This window comes from Phymastichus coffea, unplaced genomic scaffold (genome assembly GCF_024137745.1).
Source record: "Phymastichus coffea isolate CEN01 unplaced genomic scaffold, Cenicafe_Pcof_1.1 PCOF00071, whole genome shotgun sequence".
Lineage (NCBI taxonomy): Eukaryota > Metazoa > Arthropoda > Insecta > Hymenoptera > Eulophidae > Phymastichus > Phymastichus coffea.
Genome location: NW_026706882.1, coordinates 1,404,359 through 1,430,584, shown reverse-complemented (window position 1 = coordinate 1,430,584; position 26,226 = coordinate 1,404,359). Strand labels below are relative to the sequence as shown.

The following is a 26,226-nucleotide window of genomic DNA, read 5'->3' as shown; positions in this document are numbered from 1 at the left end:
AATTACGAACACATTTAATGACAGATACTCGTAATTAATTCTCGATCATCGAAGTTACTTCGACGCGACTAGCACTCGTGCGTGTAAAATTTACTTAAACTTTGACTACTAATTACCGTATTTTCTCGCGAGTCTCGCGTAAACACTCAACTTAGCTTCTTCTCATTCAACTTATCCGTGACTTTATTAGCTCACTGTTCTTTTCGTCTTTACAATTCACCTTTCCTTTTTAACGACTAAGAATATAATTTTTTCACCATAATGCATTAAAAACGATAAGCTAATTAAATTATCATTTATCCATTATTTAAATAAGGCAGGAACGATCTCCAAATGAAAAGAAAAATACATGGCCTTAGCATCGATCGTCTACATGCTGACTCCAAGCTACGATAATCGAGAAAGAGGGGCCGAGGAGCATAGAATATGTGCATGTATGTATGCGTACGAGCGTTTTTTCGCTTTCTCCCCTCGGCTATTCCACTCGCATTTTAAATGAGCCACCACGCACACAGGCGTATCCAATATTTCTCGTGTGTCGGCGATTTATTATTGTAGCTTGTGGTTAATTGCGAAGCAGAGAGAGAGAGGGAGACAGAGGGGGGGGGGGGGGGGGGAGAAAAAAAAACATTTTTCTTCTTTTCTATTTTCCAGGATAACGATTGTTACGTCAAGAATTATTTTCGCGAGGTGCGTAAGTTTGAAGTAAAAAATACTGCAACTCGAAATCCGCTTAGTATCATCTTCCTCATTTTCTTTCTTCCACGAAAATCTACTTTGAAATTTCAACCAGTATTTCTGCCGTTCAAATTATCTGAATAAAAATGATCTTATTTACTATTTTTCTTTAACTCCGCACGCGCAGATGTATAATTTTACAGGTGGCATAACGATTCCTATAGAACTACGATAGAATTTTCAATTTTCAAAAAGAAAATAGCAAACGCTGAGCTTGATTTAGTAGTTGTTTTTCAAAAATCTTATTAATTGTGCTTGGATTATCAAATGTATTATCTCAATAAGTGAACAGTGTCAGCTCAATCGTTCAACAAATCGTAACGAGCCAAACATGAGAGAAAAAAAAGACACAGTTTGAAGTAGCGCAGTTTAGTTGGTTTATCGTTTGCGGGGCTTTTGTTTGAACAAGACGAGCGTTAAGGATTGAACGCGCACCCGCTCGCCTGTTCTAATTTCGTCTGTGTTTGGTCGAGTTGTGTGTGTGTGAGTGTGTGTGGATGCTTGTTTAGGCATGCGTTCCCCTGTTGATAATGGAACCCAATGATTTGCAAGATTAACCCTATTCGCTGGCTGGTTCCAGGAATTCTCCCAACTAAGGGCAACAAAGTTAGCATATGAATGGAGTAGGTTGAATTGCATAGTGGTGTGTGGTTTTAATTGGTACTTGATTTTGGAAATGATATTAAATTTGAAACTTTTAAGATAATGTAACAAAAGAAACGTCTTAATTCATAATATTATACATAGGAAGTTTTTAATAGACTTATTTTTAATTAGACTATATCAAAATTACTCAGTACGAGTAGAACGTTTCGATTTTCTCAAAAAATTTCAGACCACTAGTTTAATGTTAGTTGATATTCGAAAAATATAAATGGAATTTAAAGTAAGACATTATCAATATTTTATATTGAAGAGCATTAATTTTGGGCAATCTGATTCCAAAAAAAAAAATATCGATGTCATTCTCACTTTTAAAGAAAAATTGAGCCCATAAATTACTAACTAATTTACAAAGAAAAATAAAAACACCTCAATCTAAAGCATAAAAGCCTGAGTTAATACTAAATCAAATAGTAAAATTACAAGCTATATACGCGTTTGGGCTTGAATCGCAGTTTATACGTTCAAAAGAGGGGAAGATCGGTTAGTTAATTCAATACGCCGCAACTTAGCTACAAGAAGTTATATATAGAGGTAGAGAGAGGGAGAGAGAGTTTCGATTCATGCGCCAAAACTGAATGTTGAAGCTAAATGAGGTTTTTTCGTATAATTCTATCGATACGAAACATTATTCTTGTACTGACAATATGGTACCTTGAGATGAGAGATTTATTGAGAACATGTTATCATTGGACTGAAAGAGCGAAATTTCACTTTACGTAATTGCTGCTTGCATTGGAATCGAATCAACGAAAATACACGGACATTCGAATGCACATGTTTGCTCAATTAGATAAAAGAGTTGATTTTAGGATTATTTGTGAAACGTAACTATACGAATTTTAGTTTGAAACAAGGGTAAATTTTTTATTTAAAAAGTTTTAGCGTCAAAATTTCGCTGCATAGAATATAAAATTTATGTTTAGATAGATTTAAGCCATATCCTATGATTCATCCGGTTAATTTGCATGTTACTAAGATTTTCAAAAATTAACAAACTACATTTCTATACTCATGTAATTCACAATATTCAATCGGGAAGTTATACTGACATAAAGAGATCGATCAAAACGTCTGCAGGTGTCTATTAAGAAATATTTGAACTTTTCAAGTAATTAAACTAAATAAAATTACTTTCGAAGTAAGTGTCAGTAGCGCGGTCATGTGACGATCTACGGGATTAATTAAAATTCAATTAATCGACAAATTGGAACTGGTAAAGGACGATCTAAATTAAAATCGCCAATTAATTCGCGCTTTTATGGAGGCTTTGCATCAGGCGCGATGATGCAACAATGATGTACTTACACTCTGCAAGAGAGCATTGAAATAGGCTTTTCATAAACCAGAATCAAGAATTTTAAATGTTATTTTCGGAATTACAGAAATTGACTCTAACGTCTTATAGATAACTTTCCCAAGATGCAACTAATTAAAACTTAGTAGAACTTTGTTTTCATCTGAATATCTCTAGGGTTGATCATGAGTCCATACTAATACTCTTTGCTGCTACACGGTAAAAAATATTCTTTTGAAACTTTGTGATTAGAAAATTTAAACTTAAAATCAGTTAGCAAATATTTTGCAAGGATGTCTTTAAACAAAACTATTGATCTATATTGATCTTGGACACGCTAATAGGATCGATTAATGAGCCATTCAGACTTCAATTATTTATAAACAGTTTAATATTAAATTTCAATGAATTATGCGGTTACTAATTAAGTTTCACTTAGATATATATATATAGTTTATAAAAAATGAATTGTTAATCAATGACTTTTTGATTAATAATTTTTTCTCGTCATCCATTATTTAATATTTTTGTTCGATCTATTAAAAATAATATTTCTCATTTTTAAATGGCGTAATCGAACTTTTTCATTATAGAAGCTTTCTGTGTTAATATATTAATATTGATGTAATTATTAATAGTTTATAGAATTTCAATTTCTTCAGTAGCAAACTGATTGTTCACTTGCTAATGTCAATTTTTATGACAATTTCTTTTAGATCATATTCAATAATTAAGTTCTAATTATAATAATAATAAAAAGAGAAAATTTTTATTAAACAAATAATAAAAAGTATGTGAAGTTTAAATGAATTTCACTGTATTAAATGTTTAAGCCACTTTATTTAACTTTTTTTTTATCACTTAATAGGATCACACTTAACTTAATAAATTGATAATGGAAGAGCTCAATAAATACATCAAAAGAATCTTCTTCCAAGTAAAATCAAACTACAAAGAAGCTTATCTCTTGTAGCTTCAATTAAAATATATAAATATTTTACAATATGTAAAAAGCATCACTGTTATTTATCATATATAGTTCAATAAAAAAAGAGAGAAAAAAATTAATCGCAATGAAGATGACAGTAATTCTCTTATGCGGCAGTTAATCATACAGGTTTTTTCTTATTATGATTTATTTTTTGTACACAGTTATTCGTCGCTCGATTAACACTTTCTTACTCGATCACATAAAGTCACGAATTCAAACAGATCATTTTCGACAAAATGAAAATGCTCATTCAAACGAAAATTTTATTCATTCCAATAGATATAAAACATTTCTTTTTTTAAATCAAAAACATCAAGAAAATAAAGAATATAACAATAAAGTAAGTGAATTATCTATATACACGGACTACTTGTAAAAGTAATATCTTGTCGTAAAAATCACGTATATGGATATTTGACAAATAGCTGGATATTAGAGAACGCACAATGGCAGTTTATTGTTGATAAGTTCAGATGTCTTGATTTTTTGAAGGTATAATATAAAAGTATATTGACAAAATATTATTTTTATAAGTACAAAAAAGACTAACAAAAAGCAAAGTAACAAAATCTACACAACGAGATCGCACCAAGTTTTATACGATACTAACAATTTGTCTCTTTTTTGTTTAGTTAATTTTCTTTTTCACCTTACTCTTGAAATTCCCTAACAGTAGTACGGAAAATCATCGTTCTCTTCTTTTCTTGTACCAGCGCATTTGTTAAAGCAGCGTCCGTAGTCTTGCTTCTGATTTATTTATTTTACTTTTATTTCGCATTTTGTAACTTTCAGTAAATTTCGGAAAGTGTAAAAAATTTTGATTTATCAAGAAGAAAAAAAATCATATCGAGACTAGAGAAGTTTCTTTTTGTTACACAGTTGTCTTGTTGTTTGGTTTGCCAAGAAAAAAAGATACGAGTATGTAGAATCACGAGAAATATTTACACAGGGCAGTGTTACAAAAAGAAGTGTACACGTATAAGTGTGGAAGCTTAAGAAGATTTCGGAGTATTCGTCTCTTCGGCATTGTTTTTTTAATAGCGGTGAAGATTTGAAACTTGCTCGCTCCAAAATTTACTTAACGCTATTTTTGCAGGCACTAGAAAATGACTCTTCAAGGCTATTCTGTCAATCCACGTTTTAGTTTCTGAGTGTTAAAAATAATTTTTTTGTTTTTTTGAGAATGCCCTTAATTGAATACACATAATATTCCTTTTCAAATTCGTTGAATGTCTGCATTGTTAATTGACTACAAATACGTATTTCATTGATTGTAAATACAAACTAACATTCTTAGATTTTACCATCATTTTCTGTTAAATAATATTAACCCTATAGCGATAATAAACATTATAGTAGTTGTAAGTACTCAGTGACAACTAACAACTTTTAGCGCGGCGGAAAGAAAAAACTATCGATGCATATAATTTCCTCTGTTCAGCCGAACTTATGAACAAAAGACAATAATGATATTATATCACGAACAAAATAAGTGACATCGATATTCATTCGTCATTCAGATCTGTACAAGAAGAATCGCAATAACTCCGATTGCATGCAATTGCATGAATTTTACCTCTGAACACTATCACAGAAAAAAAACATTGCTACGCCATATTCATTTAGAACAGCAAATTAATAGATTTCTGCGTATAGTGAACATACACACATAGGTAAATTTTCATTCTTATCCTTCTTACAAATCCAATTACTCGCACTTAAAAAAATAATTCTCTTTTTCTTTGCACCTGCGGGTTACACGGATTACTTTTGTTGTTCTTTTTTGATTTGACAACCTGACCGGTCAAAATCACCGGACGGCATTTTTATTTAAATTAGCCCTTGAAAAATCGAGCGCTACGAAGGTTAATACTTATGAAAAAATGATAAGCAGATATAAAAAATCATCACTTAGTTTGACGCGCTGACACAGTCGTCGATATCCGTGACGACGACTCAGGAACGCATGGAAGACTGCTGAGTCGTCGACGAGGACACATAACGATTAACTTTACTGTCAATTATTATCTCGTCGCCGTTTCGGATGTTATATCGATAGAGTTGCTTATTTGGATACAGCATCTCTTCTGGACCGTACTGAGATCGCAGTTCCTGTAGAAATAAAATGTTAGACTTAGACATTTTTATTTTAATGAACATATGCTTTTTAATATTAATTCTAAATGGTATATTATATATCAAGTCTCTAATCAAGATTATGCAACATGTTTTTCGAAAGAGTAGTATGGTTTTTAAAGAAGTTATAATGCAAATGCAAACCTGGTCGATGTAGAATAGCCTCATGCGATTTGCAGGAATTTTCACCATTGATTCTAATTTAGTTTTCAGTTCGAACACCGTTCTGTAAACGTCCACCGACCTCACCTGTAAAATCAATTCGTCAATAAAAAAAAATTCAATAACAAAACAACAGAAATGCCAAGCAGAGAGGAAAGTCATACCTCGACTAGGTCACCATAGCTAAATTTAACTTTGACCCTCTTTTCTGGCGTCAAATCGACGTTTACGAGCGGATCTAGTTTTCCATGGATGCCAACCAACTCCGTGTACCTGTAAATTAAATATTTAATAACAATCAATGGAGGAATAACTATATCGCAGTATGATAGTCAATAAAGAGTAGCAATAAAAAATGACTGTTTTTCAACAAAATAATATGGTTCTGGTCGACATTTATGCTAGAAAAGGAAACCTTCACAATGTCGTAGATCAACGCATGCAAAAATCAAAAAGTCACACGACAAATAAGGAAAAACGAGAGAGAAATTGGAGGCTGACCTTTCGGGCCGTTCGGGTTCCGGTTTATCCATGTAGTAGCGTATGAAGGCTCTTTCAGCGTCCTCGCGCTCTTGCGACGAAATGACGCCTCCACCGTTCAGGGTCTCCACGTTGGGTAGACGCGCTATCAGCAACTGACGTCGTTCGTGCTCTGTGTATTCGCGTGGGCTCTGTCAAATAGCAAATAGAAAAGGAATTTCACTTCAGATTTTCTATTGTACCGACGGATCAAGGTTGTAAAGCTCTTTACGATAGAAATGAACCTTATTAACGACCTTAGAAAGACCTGACGTTGTGATAACTGCTTTTGATTGACAATGCTACAAATTGTAGTTTGTCTTTAACGTTTATTGATCCAATATTGATTAAGCTTATTTGCATAGTTTAGGCAAAAATTTATTGATTTTATTGAAATCAAATATTTTTTATAAAAATATGTAAAGTCTAAGGGTTAGACACGAATGATCCAAGTATCACAGCCAAAAGTTACGCAGAGTTACTATTAAGTAACTTTAGTTTGTTAATTTTCGATAATTTTAGAGAAAGCATCTCATGAACCGTTCTATGAGTATCTCACGCCAGCTACAAAACAAAACCATCGTATACCTCGAAGAGCGGGCAGCCTTGAATCCTAAGGGATTTGAGTTGAGGAAAACGAGCGAGTTTATCGATGTCATCCCACGTCGAGAGTAATGTGCCATTAACGTTAAGAAACCTAAGCAATCTAAAGGGATCATGAGCTGCATTAGCTTTCATACAGTCGTCGGCTTCGCACGTCGATTCAGTTCCGTTGAGATAATTAGGCATCATGTCATCCTCTTCGAAATTACGATTGCCTGTAACTGAGAAAACAAGATATTAATGGTCACATGAAGAAGTGGTCATTTCATTTTGAATTATTCACCTTTGCCGTTTTCAACCCTTTGCATTCCACCATTTCTCTCAACAATATGATTCATATTTTCCGTATCCTCATTTTCCGTGTTTTCAAGACCCTGTTTTTCCTCATTATCAAGTGATCTAATCGGACATTCAGCCAGTACAAGGCTTTCTAACGCCGGAAAAGCAAAACCGAGTTTGGATATTTCGCTCCAAAACTCCACTGGATTGCCGGTGAAATGAAGCCTCCTAAGAGTATGATTACGATTTTCTGGCTTCTCACATCCTAAATCAACTGTCTTGTACTCGTTGAGTGATAAGTGTAATTCCTCGAGGTTACGCAGCAGACGTACCAAACCTTGCACTGTCGACCAAGATACTCTCGTGCCGTTTAATACCAGATTGCGTAGTGCGTCATATTTACCGTCTTTTATCTGTGGAAGAAGAAGAAAGAGTCTGAAAAGTTATGAATTGAGATCGTACGAATAAGAAGCCCGTGTACGCGCTTAGGAAGTCGTAGGAATGTCTGGCATAGACGGAATCATTGAGCGCGAATTGAAAAAGTAGTAAAGCTTGGCAAACTTTTCGGTTTTGGAGTTTCAAACTTCTTGGGTGCACATGGTTAAATCTTAGGAGATCAAACGTATAAAATGCTTTTCACAAATATTTCAGTGAAGGTTTGTACATGCTGTGTAAAAATATTTTTGGATCATTTATTTTTTCCGTTTATTATTATGGATTCATAGAAAATTAGACAATAGTATGAATGATATAATCCAATATTCCCAAAATAAGATAAATATCCATTGTTTATCCTCATATTTGGCAACATTTGATATGAGATTTCCTTAATAATTTGCGCTTTACTCACTAGTAATCAACTTGAATTCCCAGCATTATAGTAACGTCAATTTCGTAACTTGATTAGTAAACAATCCAAAATCACGAAAAACTTTGAGAAGAAAGAGAAACCAAATGTCCTATGAAGCATTCATCCTTACCTCAAGCGCTTCTGGCAAACTGTTGAAGCTCAAGTTGACGAATTTGATTTTCGGCATATGCCTTAGAATTCCGAAAACTTCATCCCACTTAGAGAGTTTATTCTGAGCTAAATCGAGTTCTTCGACATTGCGACATTTGTTGCGTAACTTCTCATCATCTCCACCCGCACACTCGATGTCACAGTCTTGCAATACGAGGAGAGCTGGCACCGTGTGTCTTGGTGACTTTTTTGGGATGAAAATGCTGACTGATAGGGCAGCGCTGCGCGGTGAACCACTCAATTGCGGTGGTTCCTGTTCGTCGTCGGTAAGGCAGCACTCGGACGGCGCTGTGTCGCCGTACTTCAGCTCCAACGCTTCTAGCAATGACGGCATCTTCACTGCATTCTGGAAACAACAAATTTCACTTTATATTTTTTTAATTTCATGACTTTTACACTTTAAACAAATCTTTTTCTTTTATGCATTGGTTAGATTGTAAATAATAGATGTAATAGCAGAATTTATCACGTTCGCTCGGTGTAAATTAAAGAAAAATCTGTAAGAAAATCTTCGTTGAACACTGTGAAAACAAATGTTAAAGTAATTGTCTCACTGAACTTGAGATACTATACAATTTAAAAACTAACGATAGCGCTGAAATAAATAAATGATAGGCAGTGCAACTATTCAAGTAAGTAGATTAGAATTTAAAAGTATTTTTTTTCTAGCTCAACTCATATATCGCAGCAAAGGCATTAACGGAGATTGATTTTTGCTTGGGTGTTGAATCGAAATGGGGAACAAGCGCCGATTACTCACTAACAATCAAACGGCAATTCGAACGCGCGTCCATTTGCGTTTGATGGATTATTCAATCTTTGTGCAATATGCTGATGTTGCTCGTCTTCTGAAAGTACTTCGATATACATGTGTGTATATCTTAAAATGTAAAAAAGATTTATCGAGAATGGCGGCTTTTTCGTTGCGCATTGTTTGCTCAGATGCAAATCTCACTGATTGAAATTGTGTAACGCGCCAGTTGCTTTTATGTTTCTATCGGTGAAGATGCGAATTCCAATCACGATTTTATGCCATATTGTAATGGCCTTTCTTGATCGGTAATACTCGAACCGCAAGTAAAACTTCTTTTTAGAGCTCGTTGGATTGACATGCTTATATATTAATTGATGGTTTAAATATAAATGTAGCTTAAACGTTCTTTATCAATTACCTCCACGCAATAATACCGCTTGTTTAAGTTAAGTCGTTCAACGCAAAAAACATCACGAACAATACAGCCTGATAAATTTATCTATAAATATAGCCAAAACACACACGATCATTTTCTTCGACGCATCCGTGAAAAAATATCCTGAGATACCCGTTCCGCCTATTTCGATCTTATCGCGAAAACAGTAAGCGCATATCCAGTTGCAATCTCAAAGAGTAACCACCTACATCTTACATAAATCACATACACTCGAGATCAAAATCTTTCAATAATTTACAAAAATAATACATAGTACATTTCGACGTTAGGTCTCTCTACCCTCGCTCCGCTCGAGCGCCAACGTCTACGCGAGGCTGAATTACTTTCTCGCACAGGTATCTGACTTGATTTTTCGATGCGACGAGTGCGGGACGAGAGTTTGAAGCGAGTCCCCGCGCACGGAGTGCAGGGAAGAATTTTCACGAACGTTACTCAACGAAAGCAAAAGAGAAATAAAGAGAAGAGTGACGAGTTGCGAAATATCCTGCTGCAGCTTTTAAACACACACATCAAGCGCGCGGTGACTTTTTTTTCCACGACCAACCGGAAAACAAAACTCTCTAGCTCGCGCGCTGCTGCACGTTTTCTCTCTGCGCTGAGCGCGCCGCAGCAGCGATATTACAAATTGTGTGCTGCTGCTGCTGCTCTCACTACTATGCGCGGCAGCAAGCACAGCGTGTCCTGTATTCATACGTTCTCTTTTGTTTCCTCACCGATACTCTTTTTTTCGTTTTTCTCTTCATGCAGTAGAGACGATTTATATCGCGAGTCCCTTTGAGTTTCTATGTATTCTATTAACTGCTTTTCAGTGATACCGAGGAGATGCAAGAAAGTTTCACTGTTTCTTTTTATTATTGCTCATGGTCGGCTGGACGCGATTGGATAGTTTTTCATGAGAATGACGTTTTTAATTTTTGGCGAGCGAAAATTTTTATCTCGTGAGGCTTTCGTTCAATAAATTGTAAAAATTATTGTAACAGTGAATGACTTTTTATATATTTTGTCATATAGAGATGATATGAAAATTCACTTTTTCGATAAAACATTGTTGGTACCTTTCAATTCGAAATAAATTGTAGCTCAAAGTCCTTTGTTCGCCCCGCAAGACCTTCGCCGACCAAAAATGAACATTATCAAGGTGCCAATTCAATGGAAAAAAAAGTGTAAACATGCCATTTCACGCATTAGTCACCGATTCAAGTTATTCTACGAAAATTTTCACTTGCAAATGCCAAAAGTTAAATCTACACTTTAAGCTTTAAGTGCCCCACTATTTACTTTACTATGAAGCTTTGATTTTAGAACTTGTCGTTTTCTTCAAATTCTTGTACTTGCAATACGCAGATATATATACATGTACAACGGCGTGGGCGCGCAATGGAGTACAGAGCGAGAGTACGTAAAGCGTTTGCGGACGTTTTTGCAGTCGACGACCGGTTTTCCAAGCGGCAAAAAGTCAATGAGCGCGACCTTACAGATAGCGAATATGGTCAGACCAGATTCTAGTACCTCGTGCATCTGTTATTGCAGACGCACTCAATTTTTCTTTCAGTGAGAGCCCGGACATCCTTTATGTACACATTTGCGTTTTCCTAATGATTTCTTTTGTTTAAGTTTTCACAAGTCTCAGCCAAAATTATAATTACAACCGAAATAATATCATTTATTTCAATACGCATTAATAAACTAACGTTTTTTTTTGATCGAGCTGTATCATTTATATTCCTTTTAAAGCGGTATTGTCACGCATAGTCTAGTTTGTATAACCATGTTTTAAATTCAACATTCAAAAGTAACGTAGGTTTGGTTCCGAAAACTAATTAGCAATCATTTAATCGGGACAAATTGACGCATCACATAAATTTATTGTATCATGTTTCTCGTAAACCGCTTGGATTTACTGCATAAAAAGCAACTGCTAAAATGAATATCGTCTAGAAGGTAATCCAATAAATGACAAGAAGAAACATCTTTACTAACCTCAAACCACATTCGTCTACAAAAGAAGAGTTGAAGAGTTTTAAAAAGTATCACGCGGAACAGGGAGACGCAATAGTCGCTTTTGCGCGGGCGGCACTCGCGGATGATTAGATCCGCGCGGCTCTGCTGTTGAAGCATGCATAAGTGCTTGGAGACCCAGATAGACCTCTCACTGTGTCTTTCTAGGCTTTTGTTTTGCGGCCTAGCAAGAGCCGTTAGTGACTCTTTTTTTAAAAAAAAAGTGTCATCCTCCAGAAACAACATTCTTTTCTTTTATTTTCATTTTAGAGTAAACAATATCTCATGCAGGTTGTAGTTGCATGCTTGCGTCAGACAAATCCGCGGGAGATCTATACACACAGACACGCGAGCTGCACGCGATAAGTGAGTGAAAATTCGTACGAAGCACGATTTCTTGATTATGTGCGATGTTTCCTCGTCGATGTGGATTCGAATTTACCGAGAGATCTATGGATCTCTTTTGTTGCCATGGATACGGCGGTGGTTACAACATACCTACAAATCGTCTTGGAATGAATGTTGCATGAAATGGATTTTATTTAACTTTTTAAACGATTTTATTTATATTTAAACGAGGTTGAAATGTTTGGATAAGAATAGTCATTGTTTAAATACAACATTTAAATTATTATGATGTTGATGGTATGATTACGATAAGTTCTAAAATCAAAGTTTCATAGTAAAGTAAATAGAGCACTTAGAACTTAAAGCGCAGATTTTACTTTTGGCATTTGCAAGTGAAAATTATCGTAGATTAACTTAAAAATTAAAATCGGTGATTAGTGTGTGAAATTACACCTTTACACTTTTGAAGAAAGTTCTCAAATGTTGTACATTCAAATCAATTTTTCTCAAAACAAGAAATTTGTTTTTGGTGAAAATATTCTATTTTGTTGTACGACAACTGTTTTTTGAGAGTAAGCATTTTTAATAGAAAGCATATCTATTGATGTCTGAGCAATAACGATAAAAATTGATATTGACACTATAAAAATCCATTCTATTATTCATCATTTTCACGTCAAAATCAATTTACACTCAACATTTCAATTGAAATACCACGATTCATAATAAAACTAAATATAAATAACTTCAATAAAAAAGAAAATTCATTACCGCGAACTTCCACGAAAAATACTAATACATAAAATAACGATGGTAATTATAAGAAAAAAAAACCAACAATAGCTCTTTCTCGAAACTAGCCTCAATAACCCTCGCCGTCCGCTAGATATCCTAAAGTGGCCCATTACAATCGCCGTGCCGAACGTGCGAGTGTACACGGTACCATTATATAGCATCAACTAAGCGAGTGTGCATGCACGTGTGTCGTCCACCAACTAGCGCGCGCACACAGGCATCTACTCTCCTACGTAATCCGCGATCGGTTCAACGGCCATGCGAAATTAACTTTCTCTAAGGCTCTTGCTTACCCTGGCAACTACAGCAGCAACTAAGCACGCGAAAGTCGTCGTCGCACATTGTGTGTGTGTGTGTGTATCCTCGATCTTTGCGATAGATAACTTATACTTATGCACTACTTCGATGAGTGTAGACTTTATCATTGTTATTATTTGTAAATGATAGGGTGAAGAAGGAGGATCGAATGTCGATTTTTTGACCGATTTTATCGACGGTCGGTACGCTTTTGTGGGCGTGAGATTCGTTGAAAGTCGAAGTACGATGGGAAAAGTTAGCAACTGATACTTAGATTATTGTTAGTCAATATGCTACTAGGTTTATATTTAACCATCGAACAATCTTATATGGGATGATTTCGCCTTACGCGAAACACTTCTTTGGAAATAATAGTGCATTAATATTATAACATCAACTTTCATTATTGAAAGAGTCTTATTCCCGAAAAAATGTAAGAAAACTTGAAAAGAATAAATTTCTTATGAAACCGTTGAAGCTCCGTTTGCTAATGATCAACAAAATTGACTAGAATAGAAATGATCATAGTACAATATAATTACGATCGAACATAATCATATTGATTCCATCTTTATGGGCAACGATGTCATAATGAAAAGAAGAGAAAAAACCGAATACAAATTGTTACATTACATTCCGTGTATACAACAATCGATTATCGATAGTAATCTTAACGATTCGCGATCCACTTAATTAATGGGAACACACGCGCGTAGATACTACACGGGAATCTAAATCCGGAAAATTATGTTGCCTTGACCCTGCGCCAGATGGAACCGGAGTAGCAGTCGCAGCGACCTAGAATCCAATTGTAGCAAGGGCTTTATGGCCGAATTATTACGCGAAACGTGTGACGGATGCGCACAGCGAGAAAAGCGAGAAGAAAGCCGAGGCCTCATACTTCATTATATACGAAGACACTCTTACTATTGGGCACACACTAACACAACGCGAGCGCCTGTTTAAGCTTGTAAATATAGAACGTAACGTAACGTACGCCAAGGCTGAGAAAAAAGAAGCGAAGTGTTACTTATCCCAAGTTGAAAGGGAAATTTCTTTCGCGATGATTCGAGTTTTCATGGACTCTTGCAAAATTTCGTTTGGGAATCGCGTACTCATCGATATTTTTGATGTTCTTTTGTTAATACTTCAATTTTCATTTCTCTTATCGGCGAAATCTTGTTGTCATTCTATTCAGCTGATTAATATAAAATTTCATTGTTACACATTTGAAATTTCATATGAAATTTTTTCATATGAAACTTGAATAAATCGTAGAACGACTTTTACATTAGGTATTTACTGACATACACTTTATATTATTCAGTTGATACGTACATATCTCAAAAAATCCTCAACCTCGAGTTCATATAGTTTCATGTATAACTAGATATTCCATTACCTAAAATTCACTTCAGTTCTGAAATAAACAAACAGCGCGCTAAAGTCATTCGTTTTTGAAAGCAATTTACCAACATTTAACAAGGCAATACATCACAAATTGTAGCTAATAAATTCCAGATCTTCGCGCTTTCTCGACTCTGAATCCCTCCAATCAATCCCAACTTCCACTTGCTTTGTAATAGTGCACGTGTCGATGCCGCATAATGTATTAATGAGAATTGTGTATTTTGTCCGTCGAGTGATAGAACGGAGAAAATTTGTTTGAATGTCACGCCTGAGTTACATCGCGCAGGTGCAGTATTTTTATTATTATTTACTTGTTTTTGCACGGGGCGAACAGATGCTATGACTTTGTTACGGTTCGAGGGATTCCCTAGTGGGAAAACTTAATTCGATGCGCGATACACGTTACTTTTTGTTCATTTGCGTACATGCGCTAGCGGAAATAAAATACCGATTGTTGTGTGGCCGTTCGACCATCTTTCATTCGAAGAATACGTATATCATGAATAAGTAAGTATATCGATGTTACAAACTCTTTAGAGGTGGCTTCTACTTTCATTTCCATCATGAAGGATTTATTGTTATTTTGTGGTTTATAGAATCGTTTTATGAGTGATGAAATTCACAATAGCTACTATTAAAAACAAATTAAAGAAAAATAGCCTCTGATTTATAAGAACCAATAACAAAATTGATCATTCAGTTCCGGGTTTTCTTTACTTGAAGAGAAATTTCTCATAGACACAAAAAGGAAAAAAAAACACGAACCGGTAAATTTTTCAATGATCACGGTTAGTTGCTTGCGCGATTGAGGCGATCTACAAGCGTATGACTAAACAGTATTTTCAGCGCTCAATTTCTATTTTTAAAAGAAAAAATCTTAATGTAATCAAAGGATCCCCTTGATTAAAATCAATGTGCCATTAAAAGCCTTATCAAAACTCATTAAAATGCTTCTTTTCGATTAAATTTATGAATTTAATTACACGTTACTAACGAACGCCAAAACAATCAATCTTAATTATGTTCCTCGATGGTTCATTACGTGTGACTACGATAATTTCCAATAACCTCTAGAAAAAAAAATTCACAGTTGATGATTCTACTTTCACTTGCGTTATACGTCCGAGACGTGAACCATTTTTTACGTAAATAGAACTATCGTCAACGACGTATTCGAATATTAAAAAAGAAACTCGAGTTCAAAGTTGCTCAACGCCAAACCGACAAAAAGGATTAGGGTGTGTTTTTTTGCTTAACCTACATTATCGTCACCATGCTAAGAGCTTCCCTTTCTAATCTCGTCTTTCTTCTGGCCAAGGCTTTTAACCGCAGAGTTCTTGAAACTCAATCGATGATGATCGCAATTCTAAGATTAATTAATATATCGCGTTCAATCGCCATTCTGAATGAATATGCGTCTAAATATTCGTTTTTAATTGTTATATTTGTAGTTTTGAGACATTCACTTTATTTTTAATGTCTACCCGAGGGAAATAATAATTTATGGTGAGTGCATTCATTGCATTATTTTTCATAGATAAAATATAAGGACAATTTATCTTTTACAAATTATATATACATATTGACTATAGATTGACTTTTTTCATCATTAGCATCTTTTAGGACATTAGAATTGAACTTTTCAAGTAACTACAATAAAAACTACTGCAATTAAATGTTAGATACTTTTGTAACTTTAACAAAAATACCAAAGCAATCATTTCTTAATCCTAAAATAATAAGTTTTAATACATTAAAGAAAAGTTCCACATGATCAAAATTACAATTTCATCGAAATATTTTATTTCATTAGTTCTAAACTAATATTACTATGCTCAGTAAAGTTTTCGGTGCTCTTAATTCGCTTAACTTTCCCGTCCCTATCCACACTTCGAACGATCTTCCAAATCATCTGATATAAAAGCTTCACATTTATGGTCCGATCGTAAAAAAAAGCAAACTGCATATGTATATTCAGAATCCGTATCTAGAGGCCTCGCAATGAAAGACAATAAACGTGCTCCTTATTCCGGTCTTCTTTGAAGCTTTCGTCATTCGATCCGACGTGGGCTTAACTTTCGTCGATCGCGTCATAAAAGTGGCTTTCGCGCGCGCAAGCTCACGCTACGGGAGTTCGCTCTACATTGGCTCTATAAATATATACACACACGCGTAGTGATGAACCGGTGGTCAAGCTTGCGAAATGTCAGCTAGTGCGAATTGAATTGCACGTGTTTGGCTCGCTGCCCCGCTTACATACGATGATCGTGTTTTTTTTTTCTGTTTGATTTTTTGTTCTGGTTTGGGATAATTTTTGTTTTCAGAAAATTATTGTAAAATAGTTTTTCATACGGTATAGCCACTTTGAACGCTCTTTAGAAAGTTTTTTGTTATAAAATGTATAGTAATAATAATTATCAGAGAGCAAAACTTCCTTAGTCGCGTGATTGACGAAACAAATTTCTTATTTAAGGAACATTTTTCTTGATTAATGAAATTTTTAAAAGGAACGTAGCAACATTAAGAAAAAACAATTTTGCAGTTCATGATGATACTTCAAAAGAATCTACTGTGCAGTTTCACATATTCTCGCTGATTTTACATTGTCTATATCGTCCCAATTTCGGCAAAGAAGAAAAGTATTTTCCAAATAACTAATATAAAATTTCATGACTCATCACGGGTTAGTAAGTAGCAAAGATAACTAGCCATTATTTTTATTTTTTTTCTACCTTCATATTCTCATTTTACTTTCTATTTCGATGCGCGCGCTCGGGCGATCTACATTCTTTCCCATATATCTGCCTTGTTCCGCGCATGCACATTGCAGGTTTCATTTCATCCGTTACAATTTTTTTTCCTTCTGTTTCTCATTTTCACCTCGACGATAAATTGAGGTCTAACCGCGTCGATCCAATGAAAAAATGAATTCTTAATTTGCAGAATTGACAAACTAGCGCGGACTCTACATTTAGCTTTTCGGTGAATTTAGCTATATTTATTGAGGAAAATCGGAATATAGGTCTTGCGAATGCGAGACAATCATAGGGCGTTCATATGATCTAAGACCAAGAAAACGTAGGCAGCGTTAACTTTAGCTCGGTGTTTCAAGTTTCCGTTGATTATTGTGGAAGTCGAAAACGAGTTTCGCGAACACAACAGGAAAATTCGAAATTTTCAAACCAGTCTTACGAGAAGTTGACTTTTCGCCATCAGTCGCTGATTTTTTTTTCAAAATAAAGCCAGCATTCATTTTCAACTTTATGTTCCGAACAACAAAACTAAAAAACATCCTGCACATAACTGAACCTCCTTTCACCACTTTACAAACTTTAACTTCTTCGACTTTTACGCAATTAGCACTCGCTGTATTTTACGAAGGACGTGTGCTGCACACAAGACACGAGCGTAAATTACAAGACTTCATTATTTTTGGTTGTGAATGATGATGATCAATTGTTCGTAAACTTACGTATATCGAGGAAATCTACAAGCACTTACCTGAATCAGAAAGAAAAAAAATTAGTTATTTTCAAGAAATCACGTCAATCAATAAATTGATTGGTCAATTATAAAGCAGATGAAAATTCAAACATATTCATCACAATCGAACAATGAAACATTACCAAGATAATCAAAAACAACCCTTCATTCATCTATTAAACGGATCCAACTCATTAGCTTCCCTTTTTTTATTGCATAGCTTATCGCTAGAACACAATAGCAGTGTGCTTGTATCTGTGTGTGTATACATACGTGTGCCACACGACTATTCGAGTATAAGACGCGACGGCCTTGAGCCGATCGACTGGCTTGCACGATGATTTTTTTCACTAATGCTGTGTGACTCATCTCCCTTCAATACACGCAGGTATGATTATTTTTAGTGCTATTATATGGCAAAGGTTGGTTGTACACATACTTAGAGCATTGAACTTTTGCGGGATGTTTCGCGGTAGTGTTTGTGAGCGTAGTTGCGTTTTCATTGTACGATCGCGGTTGCAAAATTTAACTGTCTTTTCGTCGTTTTTGTGCGATATTTCTCAGTGACTAGAAATTATTGAGTTGATAATTTATTATCACTTTCTTTAGTAAGTTGATACCTAACTGTCGAGAGAATAAATGAAATTCTGTTTAAAAAATTTCCCGTGACAATTGGGAAAACATACTTTTCCGCTTCCAAAGTGTCAGCAACTCAAAGATAAACGAAGAAAAATGAATCGCCTAATTGCGAATTCAAAAAGAGTCGCGTCGATTATCATCGAAATTCATGCAAATTAGCCAACAACTGCGAGAATGAGAGAGAGAGAAAGGGGTGGGGGGTACGCATTCAATTTTATTTATATACACACGCCTTCCACTTCCAGTTCATACTTCTGACACACGCCAGACGCTTGTGCATTATTCATTCAATTAACTTTGTGCTTATTTGTAGCGTTTTTATTTCTTTTTTTTTCTCACTTTTATTGAGCATATGGCTTGTTTTTCTCAGCGAATAGGTATGTTATCATTTTACACGTGCAACAACAAATTAAAATAATGAAATAAGCTTTCTTAAAGATGAAAATTGTCGCTATCTTGGTTTTCTCAACTGGATAAGTGTCATTTTGTATCAAGTTTACAGTTTTTATTTAATGCTTTTATATCAGTGCTCCGACATGCACAATTTATCAAAAAGCAAATTTCTGTGGTAAAGTACTGTAGGAATAAAATCCAATTAGAAAATACGACAATCAAGGTGGGAAAAAGAGGAAAAATGACGTACCAGTGAGCATCACTCTCGCGGTCTTTGTTCGTCGGGCGAGATCGACGCGTGGTCTCGCATCGCCGGTGAACCTGTGAAACTGTACATATAACGCGTGCTCTCCCTCCTGTATATATATATATGCATGCCTGTATACTATACAACATACATCCTTTGTCCCTTTTTTCCTCCCTTCGCTCGCTTCTTTTGGTCAACTGCGAGCTCCTACGTTTATAGGCCTCGTTTGTCGACGTTGTTTTTCTTGCTGATCGCATTATTTCTTACGAGTCCAAGTTAAGCCTTCGATATATAAGGAATATCCGTAAAAATAGCTGAATGATTATTGTTTGATTCTAGGTGTCGATCGATCTGTTTGTCTTGCTTTTATATTACAAATTGTCATACTTAGGATATTTATATAATATATTTCTCATTTATATATATGTACATGCATACATACATTTTTTTTGTTTTAAATAATTTTGAATCAATATACTGCAATCGTTGATACTTTTGTTTAGTTTAATTTTTTTAATATTTTGAATTTGAGGTTAAGTTTCTGAATAAACTCGATCTGGTTTCCAATATAACCTCAAAATAGAATATAGAATGAAATAAATGACATTAAAACTGTTTCAATAAATGATACTTTAAATTAAGTTATTTATAAATAATAATTTCATTCATTTTAAAACATGTTAAAATTAAGATTTTTGAATAACCTATAACTATTTTTCAGTAGTTCAGTACTTCAGTTAGCCGGAACCACAAAAATTATCGAAATTTGAATCAATGGTATAAGTAAACTAACGTTATAGTTTTTTTGATAAGTTATACTTCCTTTCGTATAGTTCGGTTGAAATTCTGAAAAATGTACATGTAAAGGTTGACATTTTGGACAACCTCAAATTAGTTCCAATTAGAACCTCAACAGTGAAAATTATATAAAATTAAAAATTAGGAAAATGATCAAAATATAAACAAACACCATAATGGACGATAACATGCTGTATTGAAACTATGACAAAAACTCAAACGAAGTAAAAAAAGTTAAACTAATACATTTACGTTTTCGATTGTCGTAATAAATGTCGTAATAATTTATGAAACATTATTTCACTCCAAGATGACTACTCTAATTCTATAAAACGACTGATGAAATAGTTGTATCTATCTTACACAATTTCCTTCAATCCATTCGAATTCAGTAAGATAATGGCAGCATTTTCAATCGATTCACATTTAAGCTTGCATAACGTTAAAACGCTGCACAAACCTCTGTTAAGTATTTTAAACAACTACCATCAACGTTGTCTTGATAACATATATTGAATAAATACGTCGTGATTACAAAACAAGATCAGAGCAAATTAATTTGAATGACTACGGAAATAGTAATACATTTCTAAACAACATAAACATCGACTGCAAGGAGGAATTATCAAAAAAAACCTTTTATTCATTGAAAATTTCGTAATCGACGCGATCAATCTATATATACATGGCGCTGTTGCTATCTATATAACTCGATATTAGACACACCGATAGCGAGCGCGCGGCGCGCGTTCACTTCAGTTTTCCAGTTCTCCCTTTCGAAATCGTCGACTGTCTCGCGCTGCCGCTTGCTTACTACGCTTTATATTTCCAATTGGCGCCATCTGGAATTTACGCAGCTGATTCTACTACCGATTTTCATGCAATTCGTTCGCGCCTGCGACTGATCTTGAATTGTACACACAGGCAGGCTATTTGACTTGTACAGCATTCGTTGCCCCGGGCAGCTCGAAAAACTTGTTGCGCAATTCAACGCGCTGACGACATTACACGTACAATACTAAATCTTTTTACTTTCGCGCGGCGTTGATTTATCGAGCACACTCGCGATTTTTGTTAAAACACAGAGTATTAGTAACAAATGTTAGCGGTGCCGAAGCTTTGTCACTGCAGGCCCAAAGATGGAGCTGATAAGGATGGATGTTCATAGAAAGTAAAATCCTTTTACCATTTGACAATGCGCGCTCGTAAAGTCAATCGGCAGAAGTGAAATCCCCAATCTCACCGCGGGGCAATTCCAATGGCGCGTTCTATTTTCAGCGAGGTAAAAAGCAATCAACGAATGCGCGAGTCCAATGTACATATGTATATTCACTCCGGAAAATTATGGCTAACACTTGAGCAAGAAATGCGGACGTTACATAAACAAATCGTGGAAGTGTCTCCAGAGGAAAATATATATGTATATATTATATCAAACGCGCAACGCTTTTATACTTCGATCTTCCGACTAACAGCGTTTTGTGAAATTTACGACCCGTTCAAGGACTGCCCCTTTTTCAAACATTGCTCGCAGTTTATTGAGCGAATGTTCGAAAAAATAATAACGAATGATTCGGCACGTTCAGTGAGATTCACACGCGCTGGATTTACTTTTGTTATTTGTTTCGTGAAGCACGTGCCCACGGGCACTGAATTGTCGTTACCCTTCTCCGATTTCCATATATACACAAGACGCAATAGTCGTGAAACGTGCGTCTACCTATAATACAAGTCGCTTTGGATCTCTTTATCTTTCGTGCGCAGTTTTCGAAATGCCTTTATGCACGAGGTCGAGGGGGGATTTTCTCGTTCAAGTATTCGATTGGGCTTTAAATAAACGAAATGGAAGTAAGAGGCTTATTGAAAGTAAACATTGAGGAAAAAGTTCAGCCTAGAAATCTTACCTACAAACACGACGTTAGGCAAAAAATAAATGAAATTGATCGTTCAAACAAATCAACTTTTAATGATTCACACTGCCATATACTTGACACAATAAAAAAAACCACGCTCGTTATCTCCACGCAATGCAATTACAATCATGCTGACAAAAGCAAAAACGGAAAGTTTTAAGTCTGCGTGCGAGATGAACAAAACGTTTCCGATACACGCGGATGCCTAGAAAAAATGCAGGGCAAGAAACTCATAACGCAGCCGCGGCTTGACGCTTTTTCAGCTTTCGTATTTTTCTTCAAGACGCAGATATACTGCTGATTTATGTAAATTTATTTTCAAAAAGAGCTCTACAAGCGCATTAGAATGACAAAAGATAGATTTTTTTTTCTTCTACCAATAACATTAAAGTGTCTCTTATGTAAATTGGAGATGCATTTAACAATCTTATCATTTAATTCAACTCTTATCACTACGAGTACAAGTGCGCAATTCTACAATCTAATCTTTAAAGATTATATTTCTTTAATAACTATAGATCGATTTACACGTTAAGTGTAAGCTAATAAAACTAACAGACACAATTGCCAGTGCAAATTTAAATACTTACAATATTGTCTTATCAACGATCGCCAAGAAACTTTGTAATGTGCTATCGAGAATCCAAATGTAACTAGTTCTGCTCGCGTATATATGCACTCGTGACTAGCGACTATCAAATCGATAATACGGTGAGAAAGCGTGCAAAAATAAGTATTCACTTTTGCATTTACGGTATGTTTATAAATCCATTCGTTTTTTCAAAATGTTTACTTTGATAACAGCGTGTTTTACTTGTTACGAAAGCGCAATTTGAAACGCAATAACTAAGTGCAGAAAAACAAAATGGCGAGTAATTCAACAATTGTTTGCTATCAGTTCGACAACAGCGCAATTTCTTATCAATAATCCAGTGAAAACCAAAAAAAACGAATTTGTCGTTTCCGCTAAATAAACGAAGCGTTAAATAATGTTTAACCTTGGAAAGTTTTCGTAGACATTATAAATTTTGTTGTCATACGCATTTTATTCTATTTCTCACAACGTAAATCATCTCTTCAAATTATTGTGATATATGTGCGCACGATAAGTGTTTCTTTGGCACAGTGTCTGTGCTTTTCGTATGAAAATTAATTCAGTACAAAAGGTGATTTGATAGGAAAATTTGATGAATTTAAAGACAGAATGATCAGGTTTAATTTCATGAATTGACGGAGGATACAACTGAGAGCGTACAAGCTCGTCGAAGGCTCTCAGCAAACTGACCGCCGACTCTTGCCACTCTCGTCACTCTTCATCTTAAAAGCAATAAAAAAAAGAAAAGCGGAAAAATGAGACGAGTGTCGAACCAAAACATAGGCGATAGTCACGATAACGTGATCGTGGCTCAGTTGTGTGGCTTATGCGCCGTCGGGGTAACACATTTTAACCATGAGGAGACCACGAGAAACGCGTAAACTAGTAGAGTGGACTGTAGGGCACAAAGAGATAAATCGACACCATCTCAACGACTCTGCGAGGCACTGCCTTTCGTAGAATTACTTAGATTGAATACAATGAGTGGATTATAAATGAATGTCGGTAAGCAATATAAATGAAATATAATTATATGCAAATAACGTAAGTTCAAATAAATTAAATTTAGAGTATATGAAATTGTCCGATATAATAACATTAAAACCACTCGATATCGTACAATAAGACAACCATGATACGAAAAAGAAAATGACCTCGAGCGAAAAGAAAAAAGAAGCAAAAAGAGACGGTGGAGTATGCAAAGGTAGGGCCAATGCCACCTGTATGTATGAGTATCCTTTGGAAAGTCTTGTAAATTCAAACGAAGAAAAAAACTAACACACCGTCTGAGTTTAACGAACCCAAACAACAAGAGATATAAGCTTACACGTGATGGCAATTAATGTATATCACGTGTGTATGTATTTTTTCGTATGATAAAACTGATTGATCGTGCTGAAAGTGACGGTCGACGAACATACTTTTCGGCTGGTATTAATTATGGTGTTTTCGTTGCGAAAGAGTAACATTGGGTAACAAAAATGTATAATTGATATCGAGCTATCAATAAACTACCTTAGACATCGTTTCAATTTTAAAATACACGCGATTACAAGGAAGAAAATTTCAAAACTAAATAGCAAAAGAACTAAAAATAGAGAACATCGTTACGCGCAATTATTTGACAACCAGCAGCAGCCTTGAAGCAATGTTTGACATCAAACAAATAAATAGGAGTCGGAATCAATGTTTGATCGGAAAGACGAGCACGTGTATCTAAAACGATGACAAGCATGACGTAAGGAAAAAAAAAATTTTGTCGGTCAGACATTTGCTTGTAACCTTGAAGGAAAAGCTCCGTGTTTTTAAAAACGGAGCGCGCGAAAATAGATGTACGCGACTTTCGTCGCTCGGACATTGCTCGTTACGTAAAATCGTAGTTACTTGCCAATTGATCAGTCGACTGCTTCCGCAAGTGCAATGTATATCTATGAGCTGCACTGTTCAACATGTTAAATTGACGGTTTGAATTACTTCCATAGTTTTCGCACGATGATGATTCACAGACGCAAGATGTATTTCAAAGTGTTTCTCGTGATGTACTTTCATCACTTGAAAAATATATTTTCGAAAGATTGATGTTATAGTTTTGTATAAAACAAATCAAGTTCTAATAGTATATCGTTACTTCGCTATCTAAGATATAATTTCAAACGAATTATCCATTACACGTTCGCTCCACACAAAAATGAAGCCCATCACGCAGGTCAGCCTTAAAAAAAAAAGTATAATCTAAACCCATCACCACTGAAATAAGCTTTCCGGTGGTAGTTATCTGTTTTGCCGGGTAGGTGTATAATAAAATGGGATGCGCACGGCGCTGGCAACGCGAGGTGAATGAGGTCAGGGCCTCTCTTGAAAGCTTGCGCGCGTATAGCCCTATATATTTGTCTCTCCGCGGAAAAGAATCGAGAGAAAGACAGGGTGTGGACAAGACTATACGTGCAACTTTGCGCAACGCTTCTTGTGCAAATGTCAGCGTGAAAAAGCACACAACAATGTATCGAGCGAGGTTTTGCAAAACTTATCTCGCGACACCGTTACGTCTGCGCTTTTTCCCACGCCACTGCTTGTTATTAAATTATCTTGAACTTGACTTGCTTGCGTGCGTGTGCCATTATCAACTTCCTCCCTGCGATCTATGTCAATCGTCTTTTAATGACTTTTCATTACGTTCGTCCAAGTTTCCTCGACAAAATTATTTTTGTTGAGGTCCCTAATTTTTCCAACTGCAAATTCGCCACGACCAATCGGTGTTTTCTTGTCGGGAAAAGCACTAGAAGAAAAGCGCCTTTGCGCGGTACAGTGCCAATCGATAAGTTGCACCGTACCCGAGTCCAAACATACTGCCTCAGGCGGACCGTTTCATTTCGACGCAAAACGAATTGAAAATTTGCTTCGCTGATTATCACGCGTGCTCACGCGAGATAAGCGACAGCGACAGAAAAAAAATAGACGAATAACCAGTTTTTCCCTCTGCACACATATATACAAAGAGAACGGCGCAGAAAAGCTACTCACTGTGTTGGCTGTTGCGCAGCAAAGGCCTCTGCCTGTATACGGTGGAACACACTGGACGACAACCAAAAGAAAAAAAAAAGAAATGCCACTATGCCACTTGTACAGTCGCACTCGTGTTCACTATTCAGCGCACATCGATGACACGACGAGGGAAAGGGGAAATTAGGTAATTTCTCGAGCGAACGCGAGCAAAAGCGCGCACTGCGGCGTCCAGCACTCGACTGAGTGCCTTTGTTTGACGCTAGTAAACAGCAAACAGCTGAGCGCGGCGCTGCCTGCTGCACGCTGACTGCTACGCTGCACCTCGACGCGAAATATAGGAGGAAGGTGCCTGGTAGGGGGAACGGGAGAAAGAGAAGGACACTGCTGCGGCTGTCGATCGACCGACTGCCTCTCTCTCTTACGCGCGCGCGTTATGCTTGGTCGACACCTTTGTTTTGCTTCTTTTGTTAACGCTTTTTTTTTTAAAAAGGGATTTTGCCGTTTGGGGGCATTTGAACGCGTTCGAGTTTCGCGCTACTTGCGTTTTTCTCCTCGTCGAGGAGCTTTGCAAGAGGGAGAGAGGAGGCTCGTAAAATTATTATTCGTGCATACAAATTGGCGAGATGTCAAGATCGTTGTCAAGATCTACTACAAAGTCGGAGTCGTAAAGAAAAGGTGAACGATTAA

The 26,226-nt window shown here is 35.8% G+C and overlaps 1 protein-coding gene across 1 annotated transcript; it reads right to left on the bottom strand.

The window, feature by feature from the left end:
* Nucleotides 1-3,535: 3,535 nt before the first annotated feature.
* LOC131667927 (tubulin-specific chaperone cofactor E-like protein) lies at nucleotides 3,536-25,827 on the bottom strand. Its single transcript, XM_058941705.1, has 8 exons — nucleotides 25,558-25,827; nucleotides 8,369-8,755; nucleotides 7,393-7,801; nucleotides 7,095-7,330; nucleotides 6,489-6,658; nucleotides 6,152-6,260; nucleotides 5,970-6,074; nucleotides 3,536-5,801 (listed from the first exon to the last, which is right to left on the bottom strand). Exons 2-8 carry the CDS (start codon nucleotides 8,741-8,743, stop codon nucleotides 5,646-5,648), a joined length of 1,560 nt encoding a protein of 519 aa, XP_058797688.1. The 5' UTR covers nucleotides 8,744-8,755; nucleotides 25,558-25,827; the 3' UTR covers nucleotides 3,536-5,645.
* Nucleotides 25,828-26,226: the final 399 nt, after the last annotated feature.